This window comes from Bubalus bubalis, chromosome 12, assembly GCF_019923935.1.
Source record: "Bubalus bubalis isolate 160015118507 breed Murrah chromosome 12, NDDB_SH_1, whole genome shotgun sequence".
NCBI classification, from domain to species: domain Eukaryota; kingdom Metazoa; phylum Chordata; class Mammalia; order Artiodactyla; family Bovidae; genus Bubalus; species Bubalus bubalis.
This window is the reverse complement of record NC_059168.1, coordinates 106297486-106316290: the sequence shown is the minus strand read 5'-3', so window position 1 is coordinate 106316290 and position 18805 is coordinate 106297486. Positions and strand designations below refer to the sequence as shown.

At 53.5% G+C, this 18805-nt stretch overlaps 1 protein-coding gene across 9 annotated transcripts in view; it reads right to left on the bottom strand.

Moving 5' to 3' along the window:
• The window catches only part of CACNA1B (calcium voltage-gated channel subunit alpha1 B), a 212012-nt gene that overhangs the window by 17601 nt on the left and 175606 nt on the right, over positions 1 to 18805 (bottom strand). For 7 of the 9 annotated variants that reach the window (XM_025262075.3, XM_044926594.2, XM_025262076.3 and 4 more), the window contains 6 exons: positions 16520 to 16525; positions 12976 to 13092; positions 12494 to 12559; positions 10962 to 11053; positions 8789 to 8933; positions 4893 to 5020 (listed from right to left, as the gene is read on the bottom strand). In XM_025262075.3, coding sequence (XP_025117860.3) covers positions 4893 to 5020; positions 8789 to 8933; positions 10962 to 11053; positions 12494 to 12559; positions 12976 to 13092; positions 16520 to 16525 — 554 coding nt within the window. The remainder of the gene's footprint in view (positions 1 to 4892; positions 5021 to 8788; positions 8934 to 10961; positions 11054 to 12493; positions 12560 to 12975; positions 13093 to 16519; positions 16526 to 18805) is intronic. The other 2 variants (XM_025262077.3, XM_025262078.3) reach the window with 1 other exon arrangement.

The following is an 18805-nucleotide window of genomic DNA, read 5'->3' as shown; positions in this document are numbered from 1 at the left end:
TGCTTCCAAGTGAGCAAAGAGGCTTAAAAATTGGAGAAAAGCCTAAAAGCAGGCCAGAAAACTAGTGTGGGAGCCACACTGTTCTGCAGGGGGCCCCGAGGCTCTAGAGACAAAGTCCGCGGGGGCAAGCCCTGCTACAAGCCCAGAGACACCCAAGCCCTGTCCGGAGCAGGGCTGCTGCTGGATCAGAGCTGGGCAGGAAACTGCGGAGTTGGGGTCTCTGGGGTGGGATGTGGCTTGGTGCCACTCTCGCAGCCTCCTGACAGCACACCAGGAAGGGCTGGGACCAACGTATGGAACAAGGCTCTAGACCAAGGTAGGTGTTTAGGGTTGATGACTGTGACCTCCTTAGGCAGACTGGCCACCAGGATGGAAGCCTCACCTCCACCCCGGGACAGCTGCTTATGGGACCTGCTTGGGTTCCCAGAGATATGGTCAGGTTCAGGCCACCCAAGAGAGAGGAGCAACAGCCTTCTCCAGGCCAGTGGATCCACCCGAGATGGTCCTGGGTCTGGTCCTCCTCCCAAGACTCCTGGGCTCAGCCGAGCAGATCAGTCCAGAGGTGAAGCAGGAGGACCTGTCTTTGGGTCCCCACCGCCTCTGCCCTCTCCTCTGCAGGAATCTGAAACCCTGGGTTGCTGGGGCCACTGGGCCACTGTTCCTGGTCTACTTGCGCCCATACCCCCATCTCTGGGGCCCTTGGCCTCTGGCCTGTGTGACCATAGGTCCACCCTCAAGAGTGCAGAGGCAAATCTGGGTGAGACGGCCACTTCCTCGGCACGGGTGGGACCTGGCCCCCTCCTCCCACCAGCGGCTGGTCCTTGTCCTCAGGGCCTAGCAGAAAGCTCTGTGGGCAGTTTCACAGAGCTGCCTGCCCCCAGCCAGCTGGAGGGTCAGGGAAACCAAACCGTCCAGGGGCCTGGAGTGTGGGCAGGACAGGGCAGCAGGAGCAAGAGGTGTCGTCACTTCTGCACCAGGCAGGGGGTGTGTGCTGTGTCTGCACTGCGGGCAGGGAAGAGTATGTAGGATGGAGGCTCTGAAGCAGCAGACCTTGTAGGCCAACATATGAGGGCAGTTCTTCCCTAAGCCAACGGGTGGCGCAACAAACTGCATGTACCCTCATAATGAATCTGGCAACGGGAAAGGAAATGTCACAGGTTATGGCAACGGAGGCATGAGAAGCCATCCCACCCGCCCAGCCTTGCGCTGCCTGGAGGTGGAGCCAGGGGAGGCTGGACAGGCAACGCCCAGCTGGGGGCCCAGGGGTGGACAGACGGAGTACCCAGGAGACACAGCAACCCGACAATCTCCAGAGCCCCCAGCAGGCAGGAGACACTCCATGCAGACAGTGTCGGGCCAGAGTGTCCACTTCATTCAGCACGCTGTTGGTTTGTCTACACCTGGGTCTCCTTCATCGGCTCTCTGACAGCCCCTTCCCTCACGCCCTCAGTGCCTGAGACCCCAGGGCCTCCTTGGTGAAGCCTCTCTCCACACCTGGCTCTCCTGACTATCCCCACCTCCCTGAACTCACCATGTCCTCCCCTGGAAACTGCAGGTCCAACTAAGGACCCCCTTGTCCCAGGGTGGGCACCCCGGCCAATGCCGTTGCTTCCCTTTCCTGCACCATGGCCCCGTCAAACTAGCTCCAAATTGTGTTGCATTTACTTCTGGAAAAGAGGGAATAAAGGGGAAGCCCCACTCTGGCCTCAGCCAAGTGCCTGCTAACCTCATGGACCCAAAGGATGCCTGGCAAAGCCCTAGTTCCTCCCAAGACCCCATTCGTCTCCTCTCTTCTGCTGTCAAAGCCCTCAGATGCCACAAGAGGACAAGCGCAGGCCTGATACTGTCACTCTGATTCAAAACTGCTCCTGCTGTCCGTGCAAAAAAGCCAAAGGCAGCTGTTTGATCCCAATGCCACAGCCTTTCTCAGCCCCTCGCAGCCACCCTTCTGGCACCTTTACAGCGTGTCCTCCCCTCCAGCCAGGCAGTCAGCTGCCCCTTCCCTCTGCCCCCACCCCTCCTCCACAGTCCATCCATCCTGCCCCTTCAGTTCAGCTCAGCTGCCACCTCCTCTGACTCACCAGCCTCTCCCGGCTCAGAGAGGCCCTGGCCTCACACTGCAGCTCCTCTGCCCACGGCCGGCTGGGCTGAGCAGAGCTGAGGGTGCAGGCCCCAGCGCATGGCCCAGGCTCAGGCTGCTTACTGGACAGATGGATGAGTGTGGGGATGAGCAGACTCATCACTCAGGGGGTGGTCCTGAGTCTCCGTCAGTCTCTGCACTTCACCACGAAGTGTGGAGGCAACAACACAAGGGAAGGTGGGGGAGGCGGCTCCAGAAGGCAATAACTCCATGTTCTCCTCTCCTTCCCACAGCACGCGTGTGCACCCATGCACGCACGTACATGCCCACACACACATTATGGAAGAGTATGGAACATGGGCGTGTACATGCCCGTGCCTTGCATTCACACACACATGTGCGCACACACACGCACGAAGACGCGCTGCCCTCACATGTGTGCAAGAACACGTATACACAGGTATGTGCCTGCCCACACATAAACACGCTCACACACACTCTGGTGTACACAGATCTGTGCACAGAGAACACACATGCACATGCTTGTGCGCACACACGTAGTATACACACAAACACACAAAAGCTGAGAAATTTTCATAAAGTTCGCTTTTGTTTCAGGCTCCCCAAGAATAAGGAGACAGCAGATGGTCCCTGGGAAATAAAGATGGTCAGGGCCCTGCATCGGTCAGAGAGGCTAATGGCAGCCTCAAAGCATGCCCAGATGAGGGGTCCACACCTGGTCTGCTTAGCTGTCTCCACCCAGCCTTCTGCCGCCCTAGCCGCTCACCAGAGCAGCAGGTCTGAGATTCAGCTGCAGGCCATGCCCATGCATCTTCCGGACCACAGATCACGTGTTATCTTGCACGGCACTGTACTCTGCGGTGAGCCTTCCATGCTGTTCCCTACTCTTCCACAAGCTCTTCACCACACTCCTGAGTGCCCATGTCTTCCCGAGGCCCCAGGTCTAGCACTCTGGGTTTGGGAAACAGTCAGCATCTCTGTGCACAGTCACAAAGCTGCAGCCTGGCCCAGGTCCACTTCTTGTGTGTCTTGGATCAGTTTTGGGCTGTTGGGGAGGTACTGGGTCTACAGTCCACAAAGATCTGAGGGACGTCACTCCCCTCTGGCAGACCTGCACTGACCTCCCTTTGCCTGTTAGTCCAAGTCACATTCTAGACAAGCTCTCTGCTTTCTACAACACAAACCTCCTCTGGGAAGAAATATGCCCAGAGACAGCAGCGTCTCTTTTGACCACAGTCAGGAGGATCCTCCTGGAATGAGTCTCAGTCCTGCCTCAGCTGGACTCTCTCCTGCCCTTTGCCTGACAAGGACCAGGTCTCAGGTGTGACCAGTCTCCCCTTCAGTCTGACTGGGCCTTCCTGACCAGACAGCCCAGGGATACGCCTGAGCCTGTGAACTCCAGCACGTGCTGTAGGCAAATGTGCTAAAAACAACAGGACTCTCTGAGACCATGAAAAGCCACATACAGCACGAGACACAAACACCAGGCAGGTCTGCTCTGCGCTGTGTGAAAACTGTAAATTCTCCACTGCAGCGAAAAACACTCAGAGATGCTCTAGGCCCAGAAGAGCCCCAGGGCCCTGGTGCTGCCCAGGTTGGGAAGGGCCTCACACAGCACCTTCTGTGTCCTCACTGTGATGGGGTGGGAAGTCTGAGAAGACTGGATAAGAAGCAGGTACAGGAGCCCAGCCAAGCTCCCAGCCCTCTGGGGGTCTGGAGGATCAGAAAGCTCCTTAGTGTTCCCCTTGTTGAGCTTGGATTCAGAGTCCCAGGGTCCTCTACCACACAAGGGGTGACCGAACGCAGAGTCGTGCAACAGGGACGCAGGCAGGCCGGGGCGCCCGCAAGAAAGAAGGGGAAGCACATCCCGTGTTTTGCTGCAGAGGGCATGTCCTCAGTGACTCTTCACATCACGGCTCTGGAGGGTGCCTGAATGAATGAGCAAGGGAACGAGTACTCGACAAAGGACAGACAAATGAGCAAGGGGATGAACTCAACAAAGGGACAGACAAATGGGCAGATGGAGGACCCGCACTGCTGTGCTGGGTCCGAGGACAAAACATCACAGGTGTGCAGGACTCCCTCAAGAAACACACAGTCGCCACTGCCTTCTGACCCAATCACTCTCTTCAGGAGAACCTTGCTTTGTCTGGAAGCATTTGGCCCTCACTTATGAAACAGCAACCCATTAACAGCTTTGCATCATGACCAAAGAGCCTCAAACACACTAGACCTTTTCTGGCACTTCATCTGATTTCAATAAAAGTTTACCGAAAACCCTCTATTCACAGCCTGGGCTGGTGACAGAGAGGCGCACTGGATCTTGTCCTCCGGAAGGCAGCAGGCAGACGGGCCCTGAGCCCATGGAGGGAGAGAACTAAGGCCTCATGTTGTTTCTGGCCACAGAGGCCTCAGAGCTATGAGAGGGTGATGCCCTGTGACCTCTCACAACCCAGATGTGACATGCCTTGTGAGAAGACAGTAAGCTCCTGCCCAATAGGAACCTGAGTGTCATGACCCCCTGAAGACCTTCCATGACCCCCAGGCAACCTAAGGGCTGGACTGCAGGCCTGAGAAGAGGATTTCTCAGCCCAGGGAGCTGTACACAAGGGCATAGGGAGCTAGCGTGAGTGTACCTCCCAGGAGGAAGCTGGATGGAATCCCAACCCCCAACCAAAACCCAAAGGGGGTCGCTCACTCGAAACATGCCTGTAGCCACCCGGCCCTGTGCTGAGACCTGCGGGTGGTGTGTACCAACCCTGAGGGCCACGCAGCAGAGGGGCTCACTCACCACGCAGCCGGGTCGTACTCAGCCCAGACCCGGATGAATTCGTCCAGGTGGTGAGGCCCTAGGATGGAAGAGTCCCGCGTAAGGTACTCAAAATTGTCCATGATCACAGCCACAAAGAGGTTCAACATCTGTAGGACAGGAAGGAAAAGAGGTGACATCCAGAAAGCTCAGCCTGCCCACTGCCCTCCCCATCCCCTGCAGCAGAAGTCTCTGTGTGAGGCAGTTAGGGCAGCAGAGGTCACTGACTCAGGCAGAGCCTGCCCCACCTGCTCCCCGCATGACCTCTCAGAGGGCTTCCCAGGCCCCCTGCACATCGCCACCACCAACAGCAGCATCCTTCCCTGGCTCCAGGTCCCACAGGCCAACCCTAGCCCAGGATCTGGTCCTCTGAAGGCTTCAGTCTCTACATCTGCACCATCCTCACTCAGGCCCATCAACTCCTGCCCACCATCTGTCCTGCCATCTGGGTTAATCTTCCCCATTGTGAGGCCCCCAGCTTTCCCCTTCTCACCTAAGCCTTCAAGGAAAGTGGCGACTTTGGACTTAGTAACTTGAGCTCTAGAGACCTAAAACTCAGGCATTTTCTTTTGTTCTTTTAAACTGAGTTGAAATTCACTTAACATACAAGTAATTCTATAATTCAGTGGCATCTAGCGTATGCACAACTGTGAACCACCACTTCCCTAGTGTCAAATCTTCTTCATACTCCTGAAGAATACATGATACTAAGTAATCATTCCTTATACCTCTGTCCTCCCATTCCCTGGAAACCACCAATTTCCTTTCTGTACCTAGAAAGGTATCTATTTGGGGTATTTCAAACAAAAGGGTCCATATAACGTATGACCTTTGTGTCAGGCTTCTCTCACTTAGTGTGATGTTTCCGAAGTTCATCCTTACTGAGCATTTGTCAGAACTGCATTCTTGTTTATGGCTGAGTAACATTCCTTTGCAGGTCTGTACCACAACTTGTTTATGACAAAGGTGGTAGATGACGCCACTCTCATGGCAGAAAGTGAAGAAGAACTAAACAGCCTCTTGGTGAAAGTGAAAGAGGAGACTGAAAAAGCTGGCTTAAAACTCAGCATTCACAAAACGAAGATCATGGCATCTGGTCCCATCACTTCATGGCAAATAGATGGGGAAACAATGGAAACAGTGACAGACTTTATTTTGGAGGGCTCCAAAATCACTGCAGATGGTGATTGCACCAATGAAATTAAAAGACACTTGTTCCTTAGAAGAAAAGCTATGACCAGCCTAGACAGCATATTAAAAAGCAGAGACATTACTTTGCCAACAAAGGTCCATCTAGTCAAAGCTATGGTTTTTCCAGTAGTCATGCCTTGATGTGAGAGTTGGACCATAAAGAAAGCTGAGCACTGAAGAATTGATGCTTTTGAACTGTGGTGTTGGAGAAAACTCTTGAGAGTCCCTTGGACAGCAAGGAAATCAAACCAGTCAATCGTAAAGGAGATCAACACTGAATATTCATTAGGATGACTGATGCTGAAACTGAAACTCCAATACTTTGGCCACCTGATGCGAAGAACTGACTCATTGGAAAAGTCCCTGATGCTGTGAAAGATTGAAGGCGGGAGGAGAAGTGGACGACAGAGGATGAGATAATAGGATGGCATCACCAACTCAATGGACATGAGTTTGAACAAGCTCCGGGAGTTGGTGATGGACAGGCAGGCCTGGCGTGCTGCAGTCCATGGGGTCACAAAGAGCTGGATGTGACTGAGAGACTCAACTGAAGCACAATTTGTTTATCCATTCATCTACTGATGGACATTCGGGCTGTGCCCAGTAGAATTGTTGAATCATACTATAATTGTACATTTATTATTTTAAGGACTCACCATACAGTTTTCCATGGTGGCTTTACCATTTTACATTTCCATGTGCAGTGCACAAGGGTGTCAATTTCTCCATATCCTCACAAAACTTGTTATTTTGTCTTGTTTTTTTCAAATAGCAATACTAATAGGTATGAAGTGGTATCTCATGGGTTCTGACTTGCTTTTCCCTAATGACTACTGATGTTGAGAATATTTCTATGTACTTATTGGCCATTTGTACAGTTTTGTTTTTTTTTTTTTAGAGAGAAATGTCTCTTTAGGTACTTTGTCCATTTTTATATGGTTATCTTTTATTGTTGAGATGCAGCTCTTTATATATTTTGGATATTAACCCCTTATCATATACACTATTTGCAAAACTTTTCTCCCATTCCTTGGGTTGCCTTTTCACTTTGTATAATAGCCTCTTCTGATGCACAAAAGTTTCAAATTTTGAATAGTCCATTTTTTCCTTTTCTTACTCAGGATTATGGTGACAAATCTAAGAATCCTTTGCCAAATCTGAGGTTATGAATCTGAGACTACAATGTTTTCTTCTAAGAGTTTTATAGTTTAAGCTCTTGTCTTCAGGTCTTTATCAATTTTGAGGTAATTTCTTTCCTTTTCTTCTCTCTTTTTTTCGGCCATGCCCCATAGCATATGGATCCTATTTCCCCAACTGGGGATCAAACGTGCACCCCCTGCAGTGCAAGTGTGGAGTGTTAACCAGGGAAGTCTCAAGCTAATTTTTACATATGGTGTAAGGTCAACTTCATTTTTCTTTGCATGTGGGTATCCACCACCATTTGTTAAAAGGTTTATCTTTCCTAACTAAATGGTTTCAGCAGCCTTGTTAGAAATCTTTTGACCATGTATATGAGGATTTATTTCTAGTCTCCATGTTGATGGAGACTTCAGTGTATATGTTTGGATTTATGCCAGTATAATACTGTTTTGATTTACTGAAGTTTTGGCGTCAATTTTTAAATCACAAAGTATGAGGCCTCCTATCTTGTCATTGGGTTTTTTTGTATTTAATTTTAAAAAGATTTTCTTAAAGTATAGTTGATTTATGCTAAGTGTACAACCTGGGAGATTGTTAGAACTCAGACTCTTGGGCCCCTCTCCCAAAGATTCCAGTACGGTAAGTCTTAGAAGGGACCCAGGAATCTGAATTTCTAACAAGTGCTCAGGTGATGCTTAAGTCACGGGTCTCTGGACCACACAGGGACCTCGAGGGTATCATCCAGCCTGACTGATACACCAAACACTAAAGACAGCGAACTTACATCTCCAACCAGAGGCCCCCCAGCCGCGCCTCCACTCCCTCCCCGCCTGCCACACCTGCAGCTCCCCAGCCTTCCGACGGGGGGGAGTATCATTCACTGCCTCACCCCAGCAAGCCCCAGAACACAGCTATCTCTCCCCTCTTTCTCTCATGCCCATGTTCAGTCACCAGTCACGTAGGCTCTGCCTGTACAGGGCAGCCCCCGTCACACAGCTTCCTCCTCACCCTCCCTTCTCCAACTGTCACTTCCAATCAGCTCCTGGCCGCACACAGCCTCTCCTGACCAGAAACCAGAGTGAGGTTTTAAGATGTCAAGCAGATGATGTCATTGTGCATCGTCTCCCAGAGGCTTCTGCTGACTCATAATAAAATCCACTCACTGCAACGTGGCCGCTGACACCTCCAGCCTGACCGCATGAGTTTCCTGAACCGCATCAGGCACAGGCAGGCTGGCTGGAGTGCTGGCGCTTGTATCTTGCCACCACGGTGCAAGTCCTTCTAGCTGAGAACTGAGGGATAGTGCCCCACAGAAATGCAAGACCCTTTCCACGGAAGTAAAGGCAGGCCCACAGGAGCTCATTACTCAGTGGGTCCTTTCAGGATTAACGTGGTCCTCATCTCCAGGGAAACAAGGACCATCAACATGGAATCAGCTTTCATGCATCATGGGTCAAAATCAAATGTCAGCAAGAGAGCAGGGGGACTCAGGTTGGTCTGAGACAGGCAGATGTGGCAATGGGGTGTGCACAGGGTCCAGGACTCACCAGAAAGGAGCAAAGGAAGATGAAGGAGACAAAGTAGAAGTAGGCGAAGTCACTCCCACACTCCGTGGCATTGGCGAGCTCGTCACAGGCCCGACTGCTGAGGCAGGACAGCATGATCTCATGCCAGGCCTCCCCGGTGGCACTCCTGAGAGGAGGGCAGAGCGTGAGGCCAGGAGAGAAGGCCCAGGACTGGCCGGGAAGGAAGCCCAGGAATTAAGGAGAACTGCGTTCCCTCCCACAGGGATCCTGCACAGGTGTTAGGTCTGGGTAACAGATGCTGATTCTTAAAAAGAAACCTCTGGCATTAGATTTTCAAGTTGATGCTAAGTGGGAAAGCACGTGTTACAGGAAAGCAATCACAGCACCGAAGTCAGCACCATGGTGAGCTCCCTCCGTGGCCTCTGATCTCCTCCCCAGCGTGTGCCACCTAGTCCTCCTGGATTCAGGACACAGTGACTCCATCCTTCCCAGTGCTCAGGCCAAAGACTTGGGAGTCATCCTTGCCTTCTCTCTCTCACCACATCTTGACCTGCCTTCAAAACCAGCCAGGCTCTTACTACCCCACCTCCGTGGGCTGAGCAACAACCGCTTCTGAGCTGCAGCAAGAGCTCCTTAACTGGATGTTCCCCCACCCAGTAGCCCAGATCAGATCAGAGACCTCCCCAGTGACCCCTACATGACTGCCCAGAGCTCTGTGGGTCTGCAGCTGCCTCATCCCCTACCACGGTCCCCATTCACTCTACTGCAGCCACCCCTGCCTCTACTGTTTCTGGAGCACATCAGGAACCCTCGAGCCTGAGCAGCTACTGCAGAAGCCCGCCTGTGTGGCCTTCCACTCCTGTGCATGAAGCCAGCACAGGGGCCAGATGTGCATCAGACTTGCAGGTGGCCCAGAATGCCGCTGTGTGGTCAGTCCTGGGCAGAAGCTGGGTCCACTCCCCGCTGACAATGGCCGTTCAGCCTGTGCCAAGCCTGAAGGATGAGGTGCCCATGTGATGAGGAAGGAACAGAGGTCTTTGAGATCAAAGGTTTAAAATCAAAGCTGGCTTCATATATCTTGTGACACGGAGCAGGATATTAATAAACAAAGAAATAAAGTGCATGTAAGAGCTAAAGTCCGGAGACATGACACTACTCGGGGAAGTGTCAGCCTAAGGATCCTGTTTATCTGATGCAAAGAGTAAGTCAGAAATTCTCTCCAGGCAGCTCAGTGAAGCAGGCCTAGGCTGAGCTCACCCTCCAAAAAATGAACTCCCACACCCCGCCAAATACATCTGCTTAGGGTCAGCTGAGCTGGGTGTCCCCAAAAGTGGACATAGCAGGGAAACCTCAGGAAGGAGCCCAAGGTGGGATCTGCTGTTTATTTATTCATTAAATATTAATTTATTATGAGGCCCCTCATCATAAATTATTAGACAGACCACATTCCCCCCCTCCCTGAGGATCACAGTGAATGAAGGAGACACATTCAACCCTTTGGGCTCTACCCACGTGTGCCTTCTTACATCAGGGTGGTGGACAGCCACAGTCCACGTGTGTCCACGCCTGAGAGCAATGGCTGGGGAGCCATCCCCCATACACCTTTGCAGGGAGGCCTCTGAGCTGACACAAGTCACTGCTCCTCAAGGGCCTGCCCTGGTGCACCCCTTGACTGCACCCTGGAGCGGTGGGAACTGAAGCCGCCGCGAGCAACAGAGGCGGGTGGAGCTGCCCTCAGACCCACACGTCTGGCCGGTTGGTCCCTTGGGCCACTGAGCGGGTGCACCCTGTCAATAGCAGCTCTCTGCTGCCCGCTTTTCCTGATCCCAGAGATCCCTGAAATCACTAAGGCAGGCTGATGGGAAGCTTGGGGCTGGCACACCAAGAAAGGCTCTTTTGACACCTGTGCTTCAAGACCTCACTGAGCAGCAGAGGCAAGGTAGGCAAGCCAGCCCGGCCCAGGGGTCTCAGACTGACGCCTCGGGGGCCTCCCGTCAGGCCCAGGAGCCATTAAGGAAGAACAAGCAGAAAGGGAGGAGAACCTGGAAAGGTCCACCATAGAGAAGCCAGTATGACGAGGAGTGGAGGGTGGGTCCATCTTGAATGAAGGGGTCCCTGAGCCTGGACCTACCTCTATACAGCACACTGAGGAGCAGCCTCTGGCTCTGGACCACCCGCACCTCCCACCACGCACCTGAAGAGCAGCATCAAGGCCTGGAGGAACGTCCGGAAGTTGTTGTGCCGGTTGATGCTGGTGTCGTCATCCAGAGCGATGTTTCCAAACACCTGCAGAGAAGGCAGACAGCGCTGCAGACCAGTGCCGCCGGGCGCGCAGCAGCCGTGCCAGGCAAGAGACTGTGGGTGCGCGTGTGGGGGCCGCACGGCCAGGACTGCCCTCACCCAGAGACCCTGCCAGAGCGGCCGGTGCTGCTGCTGGGGCTAGAGAAGGCAGGCAGCGCTGCAGACCAGTGCCGCCGGGCGCGCAGCAGCCGTGCCAGGCAAGAGACTGTGGGTGCGCGTGTGGGGGCCGCACGGCCAGGACTGCCCTCACCCAGAGACCCTGCCAGAGCAGCCAGTACTGCTGCTGGGGCTAGAGAAGGCAGGCAGCGCTGCAGACCAGTGCCGCCGGGCGCGCAGCAGCCGTGCCAGGCAAGAGACTGTGGGTGCGCGTGTGGGGGCCGCACGGCCAGGACTGCCCTCACCCAGAGACCCTGCCAGAGCGGCCGGTGCTGCTGCTGGGGCTAGAGGGTCAGGGTGTCTGGCTCCAGCGGCATCTGTGCATTTATTTCCAGGGAAGAGAAAACCTCCGGCAAGTCTAACATGTCACTGTCCCACAGCCCAGTTTGCACAGGTTCTGGCTCTGAGCCTGTCCAGGATCAAACAGCATAACCAGTAAAAAGTGGGGCCCAGAGCTAAATTTAGGTGGGCTCTGCTAGACAAAAGGAGGGAATCATTTTAAAATTCACTCTCTCATCAATGACCCCAAAACAGTAATTATACTGATATTCTGATAGATCACTTGAACGTTTTTTTTAACATTTTTGTGCAAACACCACAATGGGCTTTGTACCCATTTTAATTTCTTTCTTTCAGGGTTAGAAATGCAAATAAGCCCCTCACTCTAAGTAGCTTAAAATCTGGAATCCAGCTGAAAATTTATGAATTATCATATATCCATCAAAAACAAAGATCACTGCGCTATGTTTTTGTATGTCCATAGACCAAAGCACAAAAAACATGTATTTGTTTTAAATAACATCAGATCTCAGTAAATTTCAAGCAAGAGAATTTTCAATCCCTGAAACTAGAGTTTAAAAATCAGTTTTCAGCTAACCTTTTAGACACTGTCTCCTCCCACCACAAATTAACATTTGAGACCACCTCCCATCCCTACAGCCTTCAGAAGTGCTCCTGGGCGAAAGGCATGACCAGCTGCTGCAGCACAGGCCACCTGGGCCATGCGGATGTGCTCAAACACTCCACACTGTGCGGGCCCAGCATCCAAGCAACCGTGCCCACCGGTGCCCTGACACAGACCAGCAGGATTCCACACAAGAGGAGGGCCGCACATCTGCCCACAAGGGGTGGCAATGCCCGGCCTCAGCTACAGAACAGTCTTTCTAAGAATTAAGTTCATAAAGTGCTTAGACTGGCACCTGGCTCATAGAAACACTGCTGAGTGCCAACCAGTCCCTGCTGTCATGCGACGGCCCCGCACACACCCACCTGCATGCCGATGATGGCGTAGATGAAGAACAGCATGGCGATGAGCAGGCACACATAGGGCAGGGCCTGCAGAGACACGGGGAGGCGGCTCAGCGCCCGGAGGGCCACGCTCAGCGCCAGGAGGGCCACCGCCCCCTGCCTGCGCCGCACCCAGAGAGTGGGCGCTGGCTGCGTCTCCCGGCAGCGCCAGCCTTAGCTGACCTCAGACCCAGCCCCACTGACCACCAAGCCCCTTCACCACGTGCCCATCATCTTCATTCACAAACCAAGTCATAAAAGCCACTTCAGCCCTTTGTGAGCATAAACAAGATACTCTCTGTAAAACTCAAAGTGTCCTTACAAACTCACAGGAACAACGGGGGCCATGGCAGGGGTGGGCACCCACCCTGGTCTTTCCAAGGAGCCTGGGCGGTGGGGCAGAAGCTCCCCCACCAGCACAACGAGGGAGAGGTCAGGCCCTGCCTGGCCACGCCCAGCCTCACCTTGAAGGACTGGACGAAGGTCCACAGCAGGATGCGGATGGTGTAGCCTTGGCGGAGCAGCTTGATGAGTCGGGCAGCACGGAAGAGGCGGAGGAAGCTGAGGTTGATGAAGTTGTTCTGCAGGGAAAAGAGGTTGTGCTCTGACCTTCAGAAACCAGCCTCCCACAGGCACAGGGAGGCTGCTCCCCACCCACCTCCCCAAGTCACTGTGTCCCGAAGAAAAGCAGGTGAAGAGAGAGACTGAAACAAAAAGTCACTGCTTCACAGTCTAAGCAGCAATCAGCCACCAGAAAATCTTCCAGAAGTAAAGCTTGTCATTGCAAACAACTTCTCATGCAGCAAATCAGAGACACTCCCTCCACAGGGAGGAACAGATGAGTCCTGTGAAGCAGCTCCCTGCTGCCAGGTGGAATGGGAGGCCGCCCGCAGCCAGGCCTCCAACACTGACCGCCTCTCAGGACACTGCTGAGCAGCCCAGGGGCTGGGCGGGGTTGCCTCTCCTCAGACTCGAGGGCCATGCCCTTGTCTCCCACACCAGCAAGGCCCTGCCACCTGGGGCCAGCAGAGGGGCGGACACATCCTCTGGGGCCAGGCAGGGACCTGCACACAAGTCCTGGCAGGAGCTGTAGGTTAGCCCCCTCCGTAGCCCCCAGACCGGTCTCTGCTCCAGAGAACCCGAGATGTCTCACAGCACACCCTCATCCAGAGGGTCTAAAGTCAAGCACAGAGCAAACCGATGATCTCTGGACTCCACAGACGGCCCGGGAGTAACGCTTCCACCCTGGCTCAAGGGCACCTGAATCCCTGGCACATCCCTTTCAGGGGGCCCGGCTCTGGGCAGTGTCCCTGAGTAGAAAGGGGTGCTCATGGGCACCGGGGGCTTCTTGCCCTGCCTGCTTAGAGACCAGGTGCCCTCTTCTGCCCACCCACACGCAGCCTGAGAGCAGCTTCCTCACACTTTGCTGTTTTAAAATATGCAAGCAGCTCAGGCTAGATACATTGTGTTGCCAGATTCAGTGGTCAGACACAGAGAAAAGAGAGCAGGTGTCGAATGAGGCAGCAGCAGCGGCGAGCGCGTGCGGGAGGTAGCAGGGTCTGGGAGGAACGGCGTCCCACTCCAGGGCTGCCCATCTGGTCTTGGCTGGGAAGAGGTGTCTGTCGGGGGACAGGCCTCACTGCACCCCTTGCTTGCCTCATCTCAGGGGCTGGCTTCTTTACTTCCACCTGGGACTCTGGACTGTCTGCTGCTGAGGAACATAAGCTACCCTAGGGGGTGGTGCAAGTTTTAGACAATTCCACAGGGGGACAGGGCAGTTGACAGGCACAGAAGGGCTGACTGTGGTCCAGATCAGCAAGAAGGCAGAGTGGACCTCGGGACATGATCCTGAAGGGTGTTCTCATTTGCCTGCAGCTCCCTCACTAGCTCATGCTGGGGAAAGAGACCCTCAGGGCAGACAGGGTAGATGAGACACATCCACACTCTCTATCTGAGTCCCCTGGGCCTTGAGGACTCTCAGGTGAGCCAGTGATCTCAGAAGGTTGGAAGGGGCACTGTTCAGGGTGTCAGGGAGCCCTTTGTACAGGACAATGAAGCACAGCAAGGGCAAGGGGCTGCCTCCTCGGGCTTCTTCATTTTGAAACCACCTGCGCATGTGGACCTGGAGGGGCCAGGACAAAAGCAATTTGCTCAGGCAATTGGCACAGACAAGATGATTTCCTGAAAATACTGGGAGGAAATCGTCTTCTGGGTAATAAAGAAGGGACGGATACCAGAGCAGAGAGAGGAAGGTGCTGTCCATTCAAATCCCTGGACACAGAGCTCAGCCACGTAACACTTCCCATTGACACCCAGGCCCCACCCATCCTCCCAGACTTTCTCCTCGGGGCTCCAGTGGGCACCTAGGAGAGGGTGGGGGTGCCAACAGACAGACAGCCCTAGAGAGTCATGAAGGAGGATGGTGAGGCAGCTACAGATGCCGCAAGCAGCGTGATGGCCTGAGCGCATCATGGCTGCACCCAGGGCACAAGCTGCCAGACACCACCAAGCGGGCCGCATGCTGGACAGTGGGGGCAGCAAGCACATGGCGGCCTCCCCATGGCTGAGCACGGCCACCCCTGGCCTCAGCCAATCCCCTGGAGGTGGACACAACCTTCCCCATCCCCCAGAGTCCACGGTTTCTGCTGTACCCTGGAGTAGACACAGCTACTTTCAAGTCAGGGCCCCCCTTATCACCCCTGCCTCTGAGCCAGAAAGGTCAACGCTGCACCCCTCAACGCAGCAGCTGCTTTAAACTGAGGGGACACTGGTCCCCAGCTCCACTGAGCGCCTGCTTCCTCCTCCCCACGATGGTGGTGTTAGGACATCATGCCTGGGGGTGAGGAATCATTGAGAAAACTGAGATGGGAGCCACAAAGGCAAGTGGACCCCAGGCCAAGGCCCTCACCTCCTGTGTCCAAGCACATTATTGTGTCTGGGCAGACTCACAGCAGAATGAGGGGCTCCCCCTCAGACTGTGCACACGTGCCGGGGGCCCCACATGTGCTGGGGAGGAGGTGCAGCCGCACGGGGAACAAGCTGCTTTCCTACTCAGCTTCATTCTCAAGGGGACTGATGATGGGGGAGACAGGAGGAGAGACAGAGAGAAAAGGAGTAAGCCCGAGGGGCCTGCTCGGGGACGGCAGGAAGGGCTGAGCGGAGGCCTGACGACACCAGCAGAGCCTGTGCCAAAGACGCAGCCTGGTACTTCTGCGGCTTAAATGTTTTTTTCTCAAAACTCAAGCTTTTCTGCTCTGATTGTGAAACACTTTACCACATTCACCTTCTGTTCAGGAATCTGAAATATTTGCTCTTTGCATGAACTTCCAGCCGAGGCCTCGGCTCAGTCTGCTCCAGCGTCCCCACTCTCCCTCAGATTTTCCTCAGACCCGGAAGGAGGCCCTGTCCACACCACTTACATGGGCTCCACACAAGCTCGCTGACCAGGGCACACGGGAATCCATGGTGCTGGATGGAGGCCCAGCTCTCTGCTGCCCCCTGGGGCAAAGGCCCTCTTCCTACTCAGTCAGGACAATCCCCCAAGGCTAGTGCCCCCCAGCCAGGCCTCCACATAAGGTCTGTCCAGGAAGGACCCAACAGGAGACTTCGTCAGAGGTGGACCCAAGCCCACTTGGTCTGCTGGCCAACAGAGGTAGAGCAGAAGGGAGATGACTATGCAGCAGAAACCGTGGACTTTACAGGGAGCAGGTCCAACCTCGCATCCAGCAACTCCCCCCAATTCTGACTCAGTCTTGACACTTACCTGCCTCTCACTCAGAAGCCCCTATCTCCTCTCTTGGCCCAAGGCCAGTTCCTGTGATCAAGTGGCCCCTGAGGGCCCTCAGAAGGCCGGGAGCCAGGGAGAGCGCACTAGAGGCCAGAGGGGGCGGGTACAGCTGGGCTCTGAGCACAGGAGGGCGGCGGTGAGGGTGACAGGAAGCAGAGGAAAAGGAGAGCAGAGCAAGCAAAACAAAGAGCTTTAAGAACTGTATAAGTCATGAAACCAACCGTTTCCTATATGTGATGTTTTCATGGATGGATATTTGCGTGTTATTTACAAATTGGGATGTTTGAGCAGCAGGCGCGCAACATACAGACGGAGACATGGTTTTCGCATTGTATGTTGGTTGGGTGGCGTGAGTCAGCAGGCAGGTTAAGGTAAATCAAGAACAAAAACAGAAAACAAAAGAGAAAATGAGTCATCAACACAAGCAAAAACTCAAACTCTGAATTCACTGGAAATTTTTAGGATTTTGGTAAACTGCATATTTTGCTTAAAAATGAACCAAATCAAAACACATTTTTGCAATCTGTAGGTTACACAGACAGAGGCGTCATTTGCATTTCTGTTTGTAATGCAAATCCAAAGATGACTCACAGACACTTATTTTTTTATTCCAGGCAAAAAAATCAATGTCAGTTTCATGCTTGTTTGGAGCACTTTCTCTATGTGACCCTGGTTATTAAGACTATTGCTCTATGCGACTTTTAAGTTGGGAGTAGGAACTGACACTCATATTTTTGCCTCAGGAAAAAAAAGTGCATCCACAAAGTAACAGATGAAGTGACTACAAATGGAGAAAGAGAAACAACACGGAAATCCACAGGGCGGCTCGCTTTCATCTTCCCTCCTCCAGGCAGAGCAGCAAGAAGACTGCCCTCAGAAACCATTAGCAGCTGGGCAGCTGAGCTTTGAGACCAGGCGGATTCTGAACACTCCCACCAGAACTGCTGGGTGTGCAGGATTGAGGGAGGCTGCCCTGGAGGTCTCAAACATCTGCAAGCTGCCCCTCACGAGTCCAGCAGCTGAGGGGCCTCTCCCTGGAGAGGCATCCCTGGGAGACAGCACGTCTATGACATTAGCCACCTGAGCCACCGCCCACTGCTGATGAGGCACACACGTGCCCAAACCCCCGGGACTGTGCCCTTGCAGTCGGAAGCCCAGTGTTCGGATCCTTTTTTCCAGGGGAATCAAGATTCCTGTGTCCAGGGAAGCAGAGCACACAGGGGAACCGTTTCTGAGCAGGAAGCCCACAGTGAACGGGCAGCACCCAGACTGTACTGCAAGGCCAACGGCTGGTACAACAAACACCCTGGATTTTTTTTGTTAAAACGGCAGCTTTCAGCCTGGATTGTTCAGATCATTAACTTCTCAAAACCATGAAACATCTCATGTAAACAAAAGAATATGTGTAATTATATATATACACACATGTATTTTACATAAAGGTAATAAAGCATCCATATATTCATTATCCAGCTTAAAATCCAGAATGTCACCATTACTCTGAAAGCCCTTCCTGTTTCTCCCTTCCCCAGATGAAGTTGTGGTTAGTCGCTCAGTTGTGTCTGACTCTGCGATCCCCATGGATTGTAGCCCACCAGGCTCCTCTATCCCTGGGGGTTCTCCAGACAGGAATACTGGAGTAGGTTGCCATGCCCTCCTCCACCAGATGTAGTAACTACACCTAATTATTGTTAATAATTGCTTTTCTTTACTGCTTTAGCTCAAACTCTTAAAATGAGCTATACTTGTCTTTTCTTAACTCTGTGATGGGATTTGACTGTATGTAGCCCTTGTGGGCTCGGGCGAACTTGTGCTCTGACTCTGAGCAAACGCCGATTTGAGAGGTGTCCTCCTGATGAGGATTTCATTCACTGTGTCAACAAACCACTTCTGCTGCTGCTGCAGACACTGCCGCGGATATCAGAGTGGAGAGCGTCTCCAGGCTCTGCCGCTGCAGACACTGCCGCGGACATCAGAGTGAAGAACGTCTCCAGGCTCTGCCGCTGCAGACACTGCTGCGGACATCAGAGTGGAGAGCATCTCCAGGCTCTGCCGCTGCAGACACTGCCGCGGACATCGGAGTGAAGAACGTCTCCAGGCTCACCTGCTCAGGCACGCTGCACACCTGTACCTCGGAGGCTGTAGCTACAGACGTGCCCGACCTCCCCAGACCCCCAGCAGCAGCGCCCACATCCTCACCACCGCTGGCCACGTCGGAATTTCTGTTTGACAAACCAGTAGGAGTGAAACGGCATCTTGGTGCCATTTCACTTTGCATTTCTTTGATTACAAATAAGGTTGAGCATCTTTCCGGGGCCGTTTATGTCTTCTGCTCTGTAAGATGCCTTGGGCTCACAGAAGAGCCTCGCACACTCTGGACACTAACCTTCCCCCGAGGTCTGGAAGGCCTCTGCCCTCCAGCCCTGGTCACTACGTGTTGGCCTCACAATCTTTGCTCCCGTGGATCTCACACCATCTCATCTTACAGGCTCACAATTCCCAGTCTT